General features: G+C 53.6%; 1 protein-coding gene across 1 annotated transcript; it reads left to right on the top strand.

Moving 5' to 3' along the window:
- Positions 1-25: 25 nt before the first annotated feature.
- Positions 26-16,377, top strand: LOC119105798 (homocysteine-responsive endoplasmic reticulum-resident ubiquitin-like domain member 2 protein). Its single transcript, XM_037229315.1, has 8 exons — positions 26-281; positions 1,174-1,331; positions 2,112-2,345; positions 6,203-6,363; positions 6,628-6,812; positions 7,818-7,980; positions 15,087-15,255; positions 15,691-16,377. The coding sequence occupies exons 2-8, from the start codon at positions 1,194-1,196 to the stop codon at positions 15,805-15,807; spliced, it is 1,167 nt and encodes a 388-aa protein (XP_037085210.1). The 5' UTR covers positions 26-281; positions 1,174-1,193; the 3' UTR covers positions 15,808-16,377.
- The last annotated feature ends 1,403 nt before the right edge of the window (positions 16,378-17,780 follow it).

Genomic DNA, 17,780 nt, shown 5'->3' with positions numbered 1-17,780 from the left:
TTTGGCAATGACGCAGAAGTACTTTTCAGTCTGCAAGAAAATTTTCTGAAGTTTTTAATCGACCCTTTGTAGTAGTACGGCCTAGTTTTGGATTGGGCAACGTTGGACTTTATGTCACGTATTATTTGGCCATCACAAATGTGTGCTGTAAACAGACTATGGTCCAATCGCCTTGCGCCAAATAAATTTACGCCTCACGACCTTTCGTGAGGCTTTCGTCATCGGGTTGTTTGTTTTCACCCTTACGCTGTATTGTTTCGTTGCAGTGGGCACTGCTCCAGGTATGTGTGGGCATAGAATACATCCGTTAGCAGGTATCATTTACCTTATCACGTTCATGTGAGACTCTTCAGCGGGGTTGGGAGCTCATAGCATCATAACACCCAATGGGTGGGTGTTGGTGTCTCATACTAACGAGTTGACCCAGCTGTTCTGGGTCGCCTTGTTTTGAACCAGATGTCTTGCAATCATTTTCACGGCCTTTTTTCCGATCTCTCACATGTAGTGCCAGTTGAAGTTTATCACATCTTTTAGGACAACAGGTGGTGATCTCCCATTGCCACAAAATTGTGTCATCAGTTATTTGAAATACTTTTGATAAGTATTTTTGAAATCATGAATGCTTTTGGCATACTATGTGTACCATGAACATACTGGAGTCACTTAATTGTGCCTTCCAGATACTGCATGCCTTTCAGACCAGTCATTGATCAAGACACTATCTTGACAAAAAGTAACAGGCTTGTATAAGCTTGGTTGCATATTTGGTGGTTTGGTGGCAGGGATGCCAATATTGTTCATGCTTTTACACCCCAGACTTGGGTTCACCATCGTTTGCCTATCCTGTTGCTGTAAGTCAGCCAATCAGTCTTGGCATGACAAATAGGCCCGGCAGGTTAGATGTCTGGGCTCGGAGTCAGATAATAAGTTAAATAAGCACCTGTCAGTGTGTGATGCAGAATTTGTCAGATAGTTAGGATTCTGGTGGCATGAGATTCTGTTTGCATCCTTGAGACTACTGGATGAATGTTATAATGCTGCTCTTCTATGTTATATTAGGGTCTAAAACTGGTTAATTACAAGTGTGGCCTATGAAGGCACTATGTGGTAATAGTATGTGATAATTATGTCTATCAACACAAGCAGTGAAAGAAGCCCTGATGTTAATTTCAGCCTAAGTCAGTTGACTAAAGATGCTGGAGACTCCAGACATCACAGTCCTGATCAAGGCACCTAATCAAAAGCATGAAGACCACCCAGTCCAGTGCAGAGGAACTTGGACAGTGTACCAGCTGAAGGACCACCTGGCAGAAAACTACCCCACCAAACCAGTAAGTGTACATGGCTATTGACTAAATTTGGTTAGATTGGAGTGTGGTCTAGCTGTAAAGTTTCAGGGTTAGAGGTTGTGCCTTGTTTGTAAAGGCTCAATGTGATGAACTTCAACTATGTACATGCTATACTATTCTTCACTTTAATGTGTCACATGTCCTACCCATGAACCATCACACCTGTTCAGCCTATTTCTCAATGTTGATATTAATGCCTAAGCATGACTGGGCTTCTCTGGTGTGTTTAGCTCTAAGTGTTATGACAGCACCCCGCAGCTAAACTTGAAATCCAGGTACTGGTGTGAAGCTGCTCCAGTTGCTTGCGCAGAGAGATGTCAGGTGTTATCTCCTTATCATATCAGCTTGGCAGTCAGATGCTGGCAGCAGAGGTGCTATTTATTTTGCCCACTGATGGGCAGAAGATGACTGACTGCCCTCTGCTCTACCCCAGTTGAACCTCACCAGAATCTAAGTGAAACCTGATGGTGCCCCATGGAAAGAGCCAAACTAAACACTGTTTGCCCTCACATTCACTATCATGGTGTAGTTAAGCTGCTTGTCTGGGAAACTAGAGATACTAGGTTTGATTCCCTCCATTGCAGTTTCTGCCCCTCCTGCTTGGGTGAGATGCAGGCAACCTGTTATAAAACACCAATAACACATGGCATACACATGAACTATCAGGGGTTTGCTGCTATGGGCTCTGACCCCTCTGACAGACACATCTGATGTCAGTCATCCAGCATGGTGCAGTGCTGTGACCGCGCGCCGTGCCGTCAGACTCTGAGGGAGCAGCGGCTGATCTACTCCGGACAGCTACTGACGGACGACAGCCGGCTGGGCGATGTGCTCCGGCCGCACGACGACGACTCCAACGTACACACCGTGCACCTGGTGTGCGCGCCGCCGGCCGAGCCGCCGAGCGGCCTCCGGCGCCGCCGGCCGCCGCCCCAGCAGCAGCAGATGCCGCCACAGCAGCAGCAGCAGCCTCAGCATCAGCAGCAGCCGCCACAGGTTAGGAGTGTAGTGCCCCACCCAGGTCAGTTGTGGTGCCCTTAGTGAGTAGGTATATGCAGATGGGTGTGGTTGTTATGCTGGGGTGATACTGCCACAGTGGGCTATCGTGTGACGTCACCATAGGCACAGGTCCATAGCTGTGGGTGAATATGGTGCAGTCCCATAACCCCTGAGGTCATGACAGGAGGGTGACCCCACCAATCACTTAAGCAAAAGGTCCAAATAAAGAGCTACCACTGAGTTGACCATGGTGTCAGCTCTGTCCAAGCTGTGGAAGTCTGCAGCGCGGCAGCTACGCTATGCAGCCTGGTGCCGGTCTTGTAACGATGTGTGTCAACCTCTCCATAGACGGCCGTGGGTAACCGCTATCGCTTTGGACCGGGTCTTTTCGTTTGTATGTCGGATTTGCGTGGGCACTTACGGGGCAGCAGGGTTAGTTAAGGTGGTGTATTGCTGCCATGCCGCTAGTAGCACATGATCCACTGTTACGGCAGACATGTAACGAGCCTCATTTGGATAACCTTGAAATGGCACACACATTCATTAGTTTTTGGAGAGCACGCAATCTTATGTCGCACATGGCTCATATCTGGAAAACATGAGTGGTTGCTACAGGAGAGCAGCACAGTTTGACTGTGAGCAGACCGCGACGTCATATTTACGTAGGGTACCTTTGTGTTAGGTCGGGCACGCGTGCTCTGGCGAAGACTGTGAATTCCTGCTTTTGAGTCCGAGCCAGGGCCAATTTATGCTAGATCTCGTCACGTCAGCTCGATCAGATCTGGCCCTGAAATCAGTTAGATCCTGTCGTGGTTTAACTGACTAAAGATCATGTAGGAAATTCAACGGTTCTGTACGAACGGCACCGTCGACCGGAAATGCGTCCAAGTCTGTCTCGAATTTGCGGCTCCGAGCCTAGGCTGAGCGACAGTGGGCGGGAGTAAGCCGGTCGACATTATATGGTAGGTGCGCACAACCCTGCAGCCAAAACACCGCGGCCAGTTCGCCTCGAAATGCGCGCGTTTTTTCTTTCTCATCGATAACTGACAAGCGTGGTATGAGTGTGGAACTGGCCAGCTATGGGTACGGGGCTGCCTCATGCCTTAATGCCTTATAAAACGACATGCCTCATAAAATGACTTTGGCCAGCCCCACACCTCATACCCATACCAATTTAACACAAATGTTAATTGATGTATTTGCTTACCGAGATTTGTCACTACTGCGGCACAAGTTTGAGCCTGGCTGTTTCGATGGGCTGAAATAGACAGCCCTTCGCACGAGACATGCCAGCACCGTTAATTTCTTAATGCCGTTGAATTGAATTAAATTGAGTAGGGCCAACGTGGTGTATGAGATCAACGACTATGACTGAGTTTGCATGATGTGATAACCCCTGCCGTTGATGAACCCCATTTTTTTTTTATCTAAACATGCAACGAGCGCCATTGATCAACATGGAAACGGTAAATACGTGACGCTTATGTCGGGAACGACCAATACAAGAGTTGAATCGATGCACATTCAACACCGGTGGTGCCGGCTTTGAAACCAGCCGCACACAGTTTTTTGGATGCAACAAACCATGTGGCAAACTCAGGGTTTTCTTATTTGTATGAACATCAAAGATCGAACGTGAGGATGATATCGAAAACTCCATCTCGAGTGCGCTCCCATGTAGCGTGAACCAGTCAGCATCGAGGGTGGGAACGGATATGACGCGTTCTGAAGACCAGCTTTGCCGAGGACACGGTAGTCATCAGTTTCAGAACTGCTAAAGGCGCGTGTCCTCTGTCGATTGGTGAAGATTGCCCCGAAACAGGCAGATTTAGAGACTGGGGTCTGCTCAATATTGATGTGGTGGTAACTTGAGCTATCACGCACGGTGCTTGGACATAATGATATTGGCATTTTGCTCGCTTTGGTTTTCGTCTTAGCTAAGGTCTCCTTGCAGCTTTCAGCTGTGACAAAGCAAGTCATATTCAGTATTACGACGTAACCGGAATGGCTATCTCACCCCGTGAACCGACCTGCGCGGTGACAAGCGAGCCGTCCAGATTTGCTATGAAAATGCCTGCTGGGTGATGGGATTTGAGGTTCAGTGGAAACGGTGCTAGCTTTGAGCCTTTTTGGGCCGGTCGTGAGCAGATGTTCGTGAGCAGATGGGTTTTCTGGATCCCGGGTGATACCCAGACCCGCGCCTCGACCGGGTTCGTCGGCCACAACAGAGCTCTAAGCAATAGGGTCATATGTGGCGACCTTCCGCTCTTGGTGCACTTCCTGCGACCTCAGATTGCATCCCAGACGGCGTCGCCGGTATGAAAGCCTTCGTGGTCCTGGCGGCGGCGGCTGAACCCCTCGCTGGGCATTCAGCTCGTGTGCAGGCTCCGCCGTCCGTGCCGCCCTCCCCCTCCTCCCGGGTGGTGGGCGGTGGCTGCGCGGTGCAGCGCATTGAGGCCCCGCCGGGGGCGGCCGACCAGCCGGCCGTGACCTTTACACCGGCTCGCCCCGGGCACGAGCGGCCTAAGCTGGCGGCGCGTTGCTGAGATACGGTGCGCGCGGAGGGCGGTGCCCGGGGCGACCGTGGAGCAGCCACAGGTGGCGTCGCCTGTCGTGAGCCGTGGGATTATCCAGCTGCGAGGCTGCCTGTGGGGGAAGCTCATGAGGCTGGTCATGTGGGGAGCTCTGGCCGGCACGAGGGCGACGGGCGGGAGCACGGGTGACGATCGCGTCCGGGGGTCGTTCGTCAGGTGGTGCGCGTGTGGCGCCCTGGTTTTCCCGTGTGGAGCGAGCCGGACGTAAATGTAATTAGATCTTGCTTTGTATCAGACCTGCTGTGATATAGTCACAAAGGCCACTGTTACTGAAAGACCAGAGCTGCGTTTTCCCTTTATGTGTTGAATCGCACACAGTTCTCGAATGTAATTAGATCATGCGTCATATTAGACCTTTGGTTGCATTGTACTCAGGGTGGAGGCCGCGGCTGAATGACGTCATCTTATATTTAGTCTTTCCGGACATGCTAACCCGTAATATTCAGTTAACAATATCGTAGTCGATGCCGACCAAGTTAGCTCTGTTGACTGCCAGAATGGCTGAATTCTAAGATGGCGGGAGTAGTCAGGTCACAATCAAGCTCAGAAAGCAGAAAATATTTGAGTTAGCCAAACGATCGGTCAATTTAGGCACTTTTTTTCGTTATTTGTCTCTTGAGTTGCACAAAAGGAAGAACAATTAACCGTAATCAGTTATTGAACAGTGTTGCCAGAATTATCTTAATAAAAAATGGCACGATTTAAAACCAAAGTAGCAAGGAATTATAAGAGAGCTGCGAATGAAGCAGCAGCTAGGTATATATATATATATATATATATATATATATATAAAAGCCTTTCCTCAGGACGGAGAGGGAAGACCGTACGTTAAATCATCCATATCCCGGTCCGAATGATGTCTGTCTTAATCCTACACGTCGGTGCACATGCCTAAGCGTTAAAACCAAAAAGCGGAATATAGTTATTGGGCGTAAAGCTCTTATAGGCTCAATGCACGTGTGTGTGATCTCCCATGATCCGCATGAAACTTGACTTTAGAATGACCCTGACCTGAGTCTGACTGACAGCAGCCTTTCAAATAAGCGGTCAACTATATTTTCTGCCCGCTACTCTGTATCTTGACATGTTTCATAGTGGCCTGGTAGAATGCACGTGACTTGCAAGCTGTCCCTCGTGGGTCTAATCGATTTGTTTGCGTAATCCATTTACCTCGGCTACAGAATAGCGGAGCGCGCGTCTGTTGTGACCCCTGACCCGCCTGGCGCCTCCCTCTGACTGGTCTCCTCCCGCGTCCGCCAGGCGGCAGCACAGCCGGCGCCGGCCGCCGCCGCGCCTGTGGACGCCCCGCTGCCGCAGCCGTATGACCTGAACCAGTGGGCGCACATGCTGCAAAACAACCAGCACCAGCTGATGGCCATGCAACAGCTCTACAGCCAGTACTGGGCCCAGTACGCCCACATGTATGTACATTCGTCGCTGGCTGGGTGTGGATCGCGGCGGTAACGATGGTAACCGTCGACAAATGACGGAGCTGTGTCATGCGTGAGGGGCTGTTGGTATGGTGACCGTGTATTATTGTATTGCGTGCGCCATGTAATTCATTTTGTTCAGGGCAATGCACTCTCCGACGCCCATTGTAACTCACTACAGGCGGCTGTTGAAGGCGTAGCTCCGTGTGGAGTGTGACCGGACGCCGCGTTACCACAGTTGCCTCCTGCCGGCAGGATGCAATACAACCCGGCCTCAATGCCGATGATCTGGCCGCAACCGATGCAGGTGCCGCCCGCGGGGTCGGCGTACCCGCCGCCGGCCGCTGCCGCCCCCGCCCCCGCCCCCGCCCCCGCTCCCGCCGCTCAGGGGCAGCCGCCGCCGGCCGCCGCCCCCCAGAACGTGCGCCTGAACGCACAAGGTCAGGACTGGTCGGCACGCGCGGCGGCCGGAGTGCAGCATAAGGCGCCGCCGGAGCGCCGGCTGTCGTGCTGGGAATTTTGCGACCGGTGATGTGGGATGTCCCCCTTGATTGAAGGCTGGTGGCCTCGGTCGTAGCGCCATGAGGGGGGCCAATGGCGTTGGGTTATGTGTCGTTTATTGCCGCTGCGAGCGAGATGACGCAGGGTCGCATGCACTGACGCAGTTTCCCGGGCGTGCGTGTCATTAGCCTGCCCAGCATCGAAAGGTCATCTTGTACTGGCTGGGAATCTTTGCTCTGGCATGGGGCGGCTGTGACACGTATCATTATTAGCCTCCACTGATAATCAGTATCATAGCATCGTACCTTACGTAAGATGCATGACTGTTTTTTTTTCTGACTAGAAGGCTCAAGGCAAAGTGATATATCAACGGAACTCGCCATTCATGCGGGGTGATTCCACGCGGAAATTTATGCATAATATACCTTTTCAAAGAGGTATCCCTCAAGTCAACTATAAGCACGCCGTTTTTTGTGGTAGTAATGGAAAATTTGTTTGTAAAAAGGAGTTTTGAATCAACTAAACGTGAATACCCGGAAAATTGTCTCCTTTTATATTTGTTTCTGATTTTATGCTTTAGCGCTTGAATATTGCCACCAAAGCACAATGATGTCATACATTCCTCCCATTAGGCCTCCGTTGGCTCCCCCCCCCCCCCCCCCCACTCAGTTAAGACCTGAAAAAAATGCTGCAGCAAAAAAGCATGGTCGGCAAAAATAAAGACAAAACCGCGACTGTATAAACTACCTAGGTTTTTGCTCTTATTGAACGAAAAACTTCAGATGCTAAACCCTTTAAGTTAAAGCTACTTGTACAAACTTTGGAAACGTGACTTACTTCACAACTATCCCGTTGATAACACGGCCGCCCAAAAAGGCACGCGGTTGTGATGACATCCTCTGTCGGCGCCGGTCATAAGCAACAGTGTGCCGTGTCGCCGCCAGGTGGTGTGCTGGCCGACGACGAGGACGAGGCCCCTGGCCAATGGGACTGGCTGGATTGGCTGCACGGCTTCGCCCGCCTGGCCGTGCTCTTCCTCGCCGTCTACTTCTACGCCTCCATGTCGCGCCTGGTGCTGGTCCTCGGCTTCGGATTCCTCGCCTACCTGTGAGTGCGCCTGCGGAAGGCCTCGAAGTGGAAGGAAGCTGTGAAGTGTGCAAAGCTTCAGTGCTTCTGCCGAGACGGCGTCAGGATAGAGTGGATGATTATATCATTGATGATGGAAGAGAACATTGACGGGCTTTGATTCCGTTACAAACTCAGGTCGAGTTTTCTCTGCCTGTAGCTTGCGCTTGCAGCCATACTTGATGTTCCTTCACATTTGATGAAAAATATGAAAACCTAAACGTTCGGGCTCTCTGGCACCCTGGCATTAGGTTTTGTTATGTTCCAGAATTCGTGTCCATGTATCTTATCCCACAAAGTAATTGGATACTGGTGGGTGGTAACTGCAGTGTGGATTCATTGATGGAATTTATTCCTCACTTAGCCAGTAAAAAAGAATCATAAGTGAGCAGGATATTTTCGTCGTGAAGACATGTATATCCAATTGCAGCGTGTTCCTTTGAACAGAGTAGATGACAAAGCTCAGATCGTCAAACGTTTTCAAAATTTGTAAGGTTCATCAGCCGCTAACTCAGGCAGGTGTAATCTGAATGCAAGAAGTGTTGAACAATACCAAGTTGTTATAGTATCAGTTGTACATTGATCGTTTGCTCTTGGCCGGCGATCCGTGCGGTCGGTGGCGGCCGTCGCGCTAAAGGTCAGGTGACGTCAGAGGGCGGGGCCGGTCGTGCCAACTTTGGCGCCACGTTGCTCTTTTGCCGCCAATTTCTGCCGTCGACCTGGAATTTCACGTTCGGATTGTAGAGATCAGGGCTGACGTAACAAGCACTGCTTGGCGTGCGCTTCGATTCCATAAATGCATCCATTCAATTGATCGGGATCGAGTCTTTGCCAAAAATTGACGCAGTGGCAAACAGTTACCCATTGCTACTGTCAGATAGGCATGCTGCACCTTGGCTCTGAACATGCGGTTAGAGAGCAAAAACTTAAAATGTGGTAGAGCGTTGGCTAGTAATCCACATGGTGTGGGGATGATTCTGTGGTGCATTGTGAGTCAAATTTAGACTCCCTCAGATATATTGATGTACCCGTAATGCATGTCCACTGCTTTATACATATGGCCGTGACTCACAGCACTTTGTTCTCGAACGGAACATAGGAGCGTTGTGGGCTGAGATTGGGCAGTAAAAAGTGAGCTCATATATTTAACTAGGATGTACCTCCTCAGCCTTAGGTGGTGTGCTGTGCCAGGCACAGAGTTTCTGGGGCTGGGTGAACCGCGCTTACCGCCGTGTCTCGGGGACGCATCAGGCCGGACAGAGTTTCATGCCAGCTGTCATAAATTCCTTACGACTTCCAGTATGCGGGTTGTGAAACTGCATGCATTTTAATGTGCCAACGCTCCTCATATGTATTCAGCGCGATGCAAGTCATCAAAGAGCTGCTGAAATGTGCCCCGCGGATGAAGGCTTCTGTCCGAGGAAAGCGCGCGACGATTTGTCGAAAAATAAACAGGCCAGGGGCCTTTGTGGTGATGGGCGCCACTGGAAAATGAGCACCCAAGAATTCTGAGAATCAATATTCGTGAAGTCCAAGCCCTGCCACGGCCCAAATATAGGTCGTTGGGACTGTAGCAATCCAACACCTCCTCGATCCGGGCAATAAGTTGATGTCAGAGGGATTCAGTAGCTGCGAGTGATGTGTTTACTGCTTGTGAATATGGAAACCTGTATACGTGACTGATGCGTAGGTTGCAGCACGCTTGTTTGATGCGTTTCCAGCAGCCTTCGAACTATCTGATAAAGGCGCTCACGTTTGTCACCAGGCGCGTTGGAGAATGGCATGATTCGTAGCAATGGGTTTATCTCTGTCACACCTTCATTCTGTCGTTTTACTTTCTCTCCAAACATAAGTGACGATGAAATCAGTCTCCTTTGTTATATTGTTTTATGATCATGCACAAATACTTGGTCTGGCCTGGTCAACATCCGTTCTTCTCATGGTCTCCGTAATGAGCTATTACCTCCCCAAGCGAGACATCCGTTGGAAGTCGAGAGTGAAATCCGTCCTTGGTTTTTCCGTGGTAAAATCGATGGCTGATACTGTCTTCCGCTGGGGTCTCAGCTGCAAATGTTTGGCTCGGATCAGCAAAGGCGACGCAGGAAAGACGATCTTCGGTTGCAGGGTGTCAACAGCCCGTGTCTATGGAACACAAAAAATCCTGACATACGGCCACCTACGGAACAGGAATGGAATAATAGAACAGAGCAAATGCGTGTTATAGCTAAGACCTTGATGTAGCTATGCCTATCCAGCTGCGGCTTTGTTAACAGCGCGCCATAGCCGGAAGCGTCTCCGCTCCGCCATTGAAACCGAGTCAGTGAAGGATGTTTAGGCGGGAATCTAGCTGGGCACCTCCAGGTTGCGTGGATAGGTCTGGAGTGTGCTGAGCTGGGATCGGTTCGGGACTGGTCCGGCGGGCGTTAGAGGAGCCGGCTTGTTCGCTGAGTGGGGATTGGCTCGGATCTGGCCTGTCGGGATCGTTTCGGACCTGGTCTGTCTGGCGTGGGAGGAGCGGGCTTGTTTGCTGAGCAGGGATCGGTTCGGCCTTGTTCGGCGGGCGTGGGAGGAGCCGGCTTGTTGGCGCAGTTGTGGCGGGTCGATCACTGGCCGGTGTTACGGAGACTGAATGGGCCGTGAACTGATCAGCTGATCGGCGGCAAGACACGCGGGCGGGCGGCCAGCACAGGGACTGGCAGTGCTGCGCCCGGCCGCTCCTGCCCGGCTGCTCCTGCCCGGCCGCTCCAGCCCGGCTGCCCCTGCCCGGCCGCTCCTGCCCGGCCGCTCCGGCCCGGCCGCTCCTGCCCGACTGCTCCAGCCCGTCCAGTCAGATGTCATGCTCGTAGCGGACCATTGTCAGCCGTTGCTCAGTGGACGTCACCGGGTGGAAAAATCGGTGCTTTAGGATTGAGCCAGATGCCGTGTGTTGTTTTCCAGGTAGCCGTGCGCCGTCAGTTGTAGCCGCGCCCTGCACGTTCAGTGTTGTCGATTGAAGGCAGGGCGTCGTACATCGCGCAGCGCCAGCCCCTTTAGCCTGATGATATGAGGAAGAACTGATTTGCAGCGCCAGGCCCTTAAGCCTGATGACATGAGGGACAGCTGATATGCAGCGCCAGCCCCTTCAGCCTGATGACATGAGGGAGAACTGATATGCAGCGCCCAACCAAAAGCGCGACTGAGCGCGTTCATTGGCGGCAGTTACGTGAAAGCGCCGGCTGGTGTGTAATGGTGCGGGATATCGAATTGGCCACGGCGTTGGGTGATGGCGACAGCGGTGGGTTTACAAGTGGGCTGCGGTTGAAATTAGAATGCGGACTAATAGTCGTGATTGGAAGTCCGAGGGGAGTTTGCAATTCATGAGCTCGCTGCTGGGAACCGGCTGACGGCAGGTTCAGTGGCGCGCGTAAAATGTCCTAGCCCCCCCCCCCCCTCCTCCCCCCTCCCCCATCTGGAAATGTTGGCTCCATTTCGTCTGTTTTACGCGCCCCTGTTCGAAGCCAAAAGGGTCCCTCGCAACACCTAGTTAGAGCGGCGCCTCTCTAAGCTCCTTTGAGCGGACGACGTTAAGCCCAGACAGAGAGACACCCCGAACCCAAATAGAAAGCGTCTCAAGGCCGCGCATAATGGGGTTCCCAAGATTTGGTAAAGCTGTGTCCCAAGCTTGGATGGAAAGGCGCCAAGCTCAGTTCGGGGGCGCCACAGACTTCCAAGTGGAGTGGCGCCGCTAGGTTTGGTAGAGGAGCGCCGCAGGGATGTCCCAGCCTGTTGGAAGATAGGGCCTCGAAGCTCAAGCACAGGTGCTCTTCAAATCCTAATAAAGCGCCTCTGAAATTCAGGCCGGAGGAGAAGCACTTCTTTTTAAGTTAGAGGCTGTCGAACATGCAGGAGGATGGAAGCCCCCAAGCCCAACTGCGTGTGTCCAAAGCCCTGGCAGAGGCGCTTTTAGATTCAGGTCGGGGGGGGGGGGGGCACCTCAGGCATAAGAAGCGCTCCCCCCAGTCTGAGTGGATGAGCGCTAGCAGACGCTGGTGGATGCAGAGCTTGTACCCAGATGCATGTGAAAATACTCCAAACTCAGGGAGGGGTACGTTCAAAAGACCAAAGAGACACGCACACCGAGTCTGGTTGGGTTCACCTGATCGTAGATAGGTTGCAAATCCTGGAACCAAGCGTAGGGTTTCACCAAATCTAAGGACAGAGGCAGTCCAAAGTGAAGGCTTCGGCCAAGTTACTGGTCAGATATAACAACAAGGGAACAAAGGTCAGCTATGAAATCAAAATGGATCGCCATTCGTGCAGCTGAAGCTCGTATTCAGATGGCCTTTGTTTCATAGGAAATGGATTACCTGTGTCGTATAACTGAGTTAACTGATGTTTGCGTAATATGCATGATATATGCAGATTACCTTTATCAAATGGAATGTCCCTATTTGCGTGAGGCTACGTATCCAGATTATCTTTATCAACTGAAAGGCTTCTGCTTGTGTGAGGGCTTGAACTGAAATGGCAAGATTGCAGTCCACAAACAGATGTGCACAACCATAAACAAATCAAGGCTTTAACATAAAAAGTGAGTCATTAAGCTGCTTGAATGCAGTAAGCCCACGGGCGCACTCCAAGCCAGCATACTCGACTGCGGGGTAACGTGTCACGTGGCCATACAGCACAGCGCCGATGTGTCCCACCGCCCGGTCTTCAGCCGCTGCTGCGTGTCGATGGTGGTGGGGTGGGAGCAGGATAAAAGACAGGGGGTCGCGTCCAAATCGAAACCGCTCCGCGCTCGCTCGGATACGATACACGTGGTCTGTCGCGCTAGATTTTTAATGTGTTTGTGGACTATTGTGAAAGGTGTTTATCGGTGCACCTTCACCGCGTGTCGTATGCAAACAATGACAAGGTCAGTGTGTACTCAAATTCTTAATATATCTATGATTTCGCAGCATGGGTCGCGGCCTGTCAGCCGACGTGGGGGCGCTGGTGGAAGGGATGGTCGTACGTGACGTCAAACGTTAATTGACACGGCAATGCCGAATGTTTTGTTTCGTGCAAAGTTGTGAGACTTCCAGCTTTACTGAACCAAAACAAAATGGCGTGACCGCGTTCAGCGCGTGCCGTCTAACGTGTTCCCTGTTTGATAGTTGTCAAACGTGAAGCTTCTTTTTTTTTGGCTTGCGGCTATCTTCATTGGACTGCCTATTGATGTCAGTATTGTATTTAATATAGTCACATATTTTGTCGGTGCAGGTGTGCTTCTTCATGCTGCATGCTTTTTGTCCTGTCCTTTCAACATTCCGACGTGGTCGCCAAGGAATGAGGGCTTACAGCAGAACCGCCGGCAGCAGCCGGCGTCTCTTATGCTTTCATAGACACTGGGTCGTTAACAGGAGCTCGGGCGAGGGTTCAGTTTGACCCCCATCCCCGAAGGTGTTCGGGAATGGTTTCCGAACGGCGTGGCATGGCCGTGCCCAATGTTTCATGGCTGCAGATAATTGAATAGCGCATCGCTTGGTATCAAAAATTAGACGTACCTTGCAAGCTCGCCGACCAACGGCATGCGACCTTTCATCCCATGGATTCAGCGAAGACAATGTCTAGGGAATCGTTCAATGGGGTGCAGTGATAGAGCGTTAGATGAAGCTATACTGCTCTGAGATAGCTTTTTAGGCAACGCAACGATTGAATGAACAAATTCCATCGACCCAGGGTCAGGCATTAAGGTCAGATCTAGGTCAAAACAAACTTCATTTATCACTCTAGAGCTTGCTGTTTTGTTTAGAATGAATAAAGGGAACCACATTATGTGTCTTTCATGGACGTTTTTAGGTCGGGATAGGTCACTGACCTGAAATGACACATGTCGACATTTTGTTTTTAGAAACATACTGCCCAGCTTAATCCTTGACGCGTATTCAAATGCAAAACTCAAAAGCAGTTGTGTATGATTTTGGTGACCATGACCTGCGAAAGGTCAAACAGGGTTACTGACGTTAAATCAACACCAGTGACTTTGCTTAGACCGGTTATCCAGGTTTTGGGAACATCATTATGCGTTACCCTCCATGAGCTTTTTTACAAGTACCATTGCGTTAACTTACACTATTATTATCATTCTACTTTCACCCTATTTTCAATATGAAATTTTCACCTTTCATGATACGTTTAGTCGGTGACGCATTCAGGTGGGCTTGATTAGTTTGAACAAGACAGCGAACTTGTAGGGCTGAGGGTCCTCGCGTGACCGCCAGCACTACGATCGTTGCGTGTCTTCCGCTTTACCTGCCACGCCCGAGCGGTCGGCCGCCGCTCAGGATCCCCGTCCACGGCGCGTCCGTGTCTCCCGTGTCTCCCGCCACACGGCCGGGCGTCTCCCGTACCCGCGTCTCCCGCCGCGCGGCCGGGCGTCTCCCGTGTCTCCCGCCGCGCTGCCGAGTGTCTCCCACGTCTCCCGCCGCGCGGCCGAGTGTCCTCCGGGCCTCAGCCGCCCCGCGCGTGTCGGTCGGCTCGAGCTTCGGCCGCCGCGCCTGCGACCGGTGCTGAGCGGCCCGTCGGCCGGCCGCTCAGCACCGTTTACCGCGAGGCGTGGGCGGCCGGCCGGGCCGGATATCGACCTGTCGGCCGGGGCCGCTGCCGCTGCCGGCGCCGGCGGCCCCGGCCGACTGCGGCGCGGCAGGCTCTCTAGGCGACGCGCCGTTTCTGGCGCGCCGCAGCAGGCACCCGCACCCGCGCGGCGCACTGGTCACCGGCAGGTGTACGCGGGCGGGGCTTCTTGCCTCAACACTGGGTGGCGTGGGCGGGGAGGCTGCAGTTGAACCGACATTCAGGCGTGCGAGGCAAGGTGGGACGAGTGAGGGTGATGTGGTAACTCGCGGTCGTAGGCACTTTTGTCTCGGTTTACCGCGAAGCAGGGCGGCTTCTTCCGAACACGCTCCTTTCCTATAGCCGGTTTTCTCTCGGCGCCGTAAATCGGGTGTGGTTTACTGGATGTTGCTGTTGGCTGCTGCCACTTGCAGCCCAGCCAGACATAGCTCCTGTGTGGTCGCCATGAAGTCACGGCCCTTTCCAGGCGCTGAAATCATCTTGTCTGGCAGGTACAACCAGGGCTGGTTCCAGCAGCCGCGCGCGCCCGTGGTGCCGCCGGTGGCGCGCGAACCGGACCAGCTCTTCCCTCCGCCCAGGGACGCCGAAGAGCACCACCAACATGACGATGACGACGAGCCAGACGATGGACGCCTGAGGGTCAGCGCTGAGCTGCGCGAGGTCAGTGACCCAACGCTGCGAGGTCAGCGACCTTGCGCCACGATTTCAGTGACCCGGCGCCGTGAAGTCAGTGAGGTTTCCGGCCTCTCTCCCGGCCGGTCGAGCCGCTTGCGGGGCAGGGTCGTGAGATTCACGTGGATGACTGTGCCGGTTGCGCCACAGATGCTTGTAGAAATCGTGGGCTGCGTTGAGGTCGTTGAGATTCTCACGAGTTGCGGCAGATCGTAGTCGGTGCTCAGGGCTGACAAGCATTTTGAGTCGTGTACGGTTGCCGTTTGCGCCCCGAATTCCTTCGCGTGTTGGCCATGTGACGGATGCGCTTGCGGCATGGCCGCGGCCCCATACTGGAGTACCGAGTTCATCGGCGCGCCACGGGACACGGCGCGTTAGCTCGACTGACGTGACCTGACCGAGCATGACCTGATCCGCCGCCAGGTGTTGCAACAGATGGGCGTGGAGCCGCCGCTGGTGAGGCCGCCGCACCCGCTGACGCTCGCCTGGACCTTCTTCACGTCGTTCTTCGCCTCGCTGGTGCCCGAGCGGATAGATTAGCCCGCGCTTCGGCTTCTAGCCCGTCAGCATGCCACCAATTACGTGTAAATCCTCCGTGTAACCGGCGTAGACTAGTCCGACGACGAGTAGACTAGCTCGGATTAATCGTTTATCAAGGATCTGTGTCATGGTATTCAGTGTGCTAATCGGTGTCGATTGGGCGGGTCCGCGGCGCCCCGCTCGGGGTCACGTGGCTCCGAGCAGCTCGCGGGGGAAATCTGAGCGGGTCGGATGACGACCGTCGCTCGGCCCGTATTGGGCTCATCTATTTTTGTGAGACGGTCGTAGGTTGACGGGATCGCGCTCCGACGATTGGCGCCGTGATGGTTGGGTTGCGCGCCCGCCGGCGCTGCACGCGGCGGCGTCGCCAGCGCCCGCCACACGCCGCGCGCGGTTTGCTTTCGTGCGCTGGTGCCGTGCGGCGGCGTTCTGGCCCGCCTCCCGCCCGTCGCCATCGCTGCGCCGCTAGATTCGGCGCCGCTTGTCCCTGTTCGGTGAGGCCCGAGTTCGGTGTGGAGTGTGGGCTCTCGCCGTGGTGGGAGTGCGGTGCGGGACGTGCACAGTGTAGCCCGTTCAATACACCACCTCTGCTGTGTGTCGCTATGTTCTGGGGCGGCTGCGGTGGCGACGACCGCCAGTGTTTGGTCCCGAGGTTGGGACTGGAGCACGGTCTTGTGACAATCGTGTGGCCAGATTATTGGCGCCAGCAAGAAACAGCTGGCAGAAGACTTTTCAGCAGGGGGAACAATGCAGGGCTGGGGATAAGAAGCGGGTATGGAGCGCTGTTTGCCAGGTGTTCTCCACGGCGTCGGTTGATGGGAGAGATGGTGGCCGCGGTCTGCGCGGCGACAGATGCATCTGCGCAAGTGTTCCTGAGACCTATTCCGAGCACAATGACCCGCTCAGTTTTTGTGGGCATAAGTACGTGGCATGTGAGCAGTGGCGTCCGCCGCACCGGTGGTGTTGGTTTTGGTGAAAATAGTTCGCTAAATGCGTTGCCGTAATTTCAGTCACGCAATAATCACGCCGAGTCCATCAAACATGGCTTCGGCCAGTGTGCTGCACGGAAGTGTCGTCTTAAGGACGAACTTAAAACAAGTGCATATTGCCATGGATACGTAACGAATGCTTTGATGTTTGTGAGGTGCGCGTGCCACGCCATCACGTTCCGGCGGTGTGGCTTAGCGCAGGTGGCGCGGCGTGCCGCGGTGGACGGTCGGTTGCCAATGACACCGCTTGAACTCGCAAGTCAATAACCCGGCGCAGGCACATCATAGTTCGCCAAATCAGCCGCGGTCGCTGGCGTGGTTCCGTGCCTCCGTATCGCATCGACGCCTGGCGTATTCGCCACTCCATCGGCAATCAACACGGAGCTGTCTTGCCTCCCACGCCTCCACGCTGGCAGAGCCTCTGCCCGGGGTGCGGGAGACTCCCGCCGTCCCTCGGCGAGGCTACCGGCGCTCGCGCCCTGGCATTCAGCCGCTCAATCAGCTGGCGGTGCCAGCAGCTGACTGCAGCGGCGCCCCAAGGGAGCGGATCGGTCGACGCGGTCAGCTTCGGACGCCGGCCGGCCGCGTCAGTCGATTGACGATAACGAGGGGATTGACGCCGGCTGGCGAACGCGCTGAGCCGCGCGAGCGCGGGCGGGCCGCTGAGCGAGGAGGGGGCGGGGCTTCTCCGCGCAAGAGGCCCGCTGGTGATCGCTAGGCTTAAGTTGCGCTCTCAGCGTTTTCGCAGGGCTTGAGGACTGGGGAAATTTGAATAATGGATGCTTCTGATACGCTGCGTCGTTTTTTACCATTGGTAAAATAGCGAGAGATATGCGTTGGGGTACACAACATTTCTAGGAATCGGCGTCAGCGCCAACGGCGGCCACGAGAAATCGTGTTGATGCCTTGGAAAGGAATGTCTCGTCTGCAATATGTTTTCATGCCAGCAGCACGTGGCGTAATTGACGAAGCGGCGCCGCTGGG

This window comes from Pollicipes pollicipes, unplaced genomic scaffold (assembly GCF_011947565.3).
Source record: "Pollicipes pollicipes isolate AB1234 unplaced genomic scaffold, Ppol_2.1 Scaffold_6138;HRSCAF=7277_pilon_pilon_pilon, whole genome shotgun sequence".
Taxonomy (NCBI): Eukaryota; Metazoa; Arthropoda; class Thecostraca; order Pollicipedomorpha; family Pollicipedidae; genus Pollicipes; species Pollicipes pollicipes.
The sequence above is the reverse complement of the archived record's forward strand: the minus strand, read 5'-3'. Positions and strand labels throughout refer to the sequence as shown.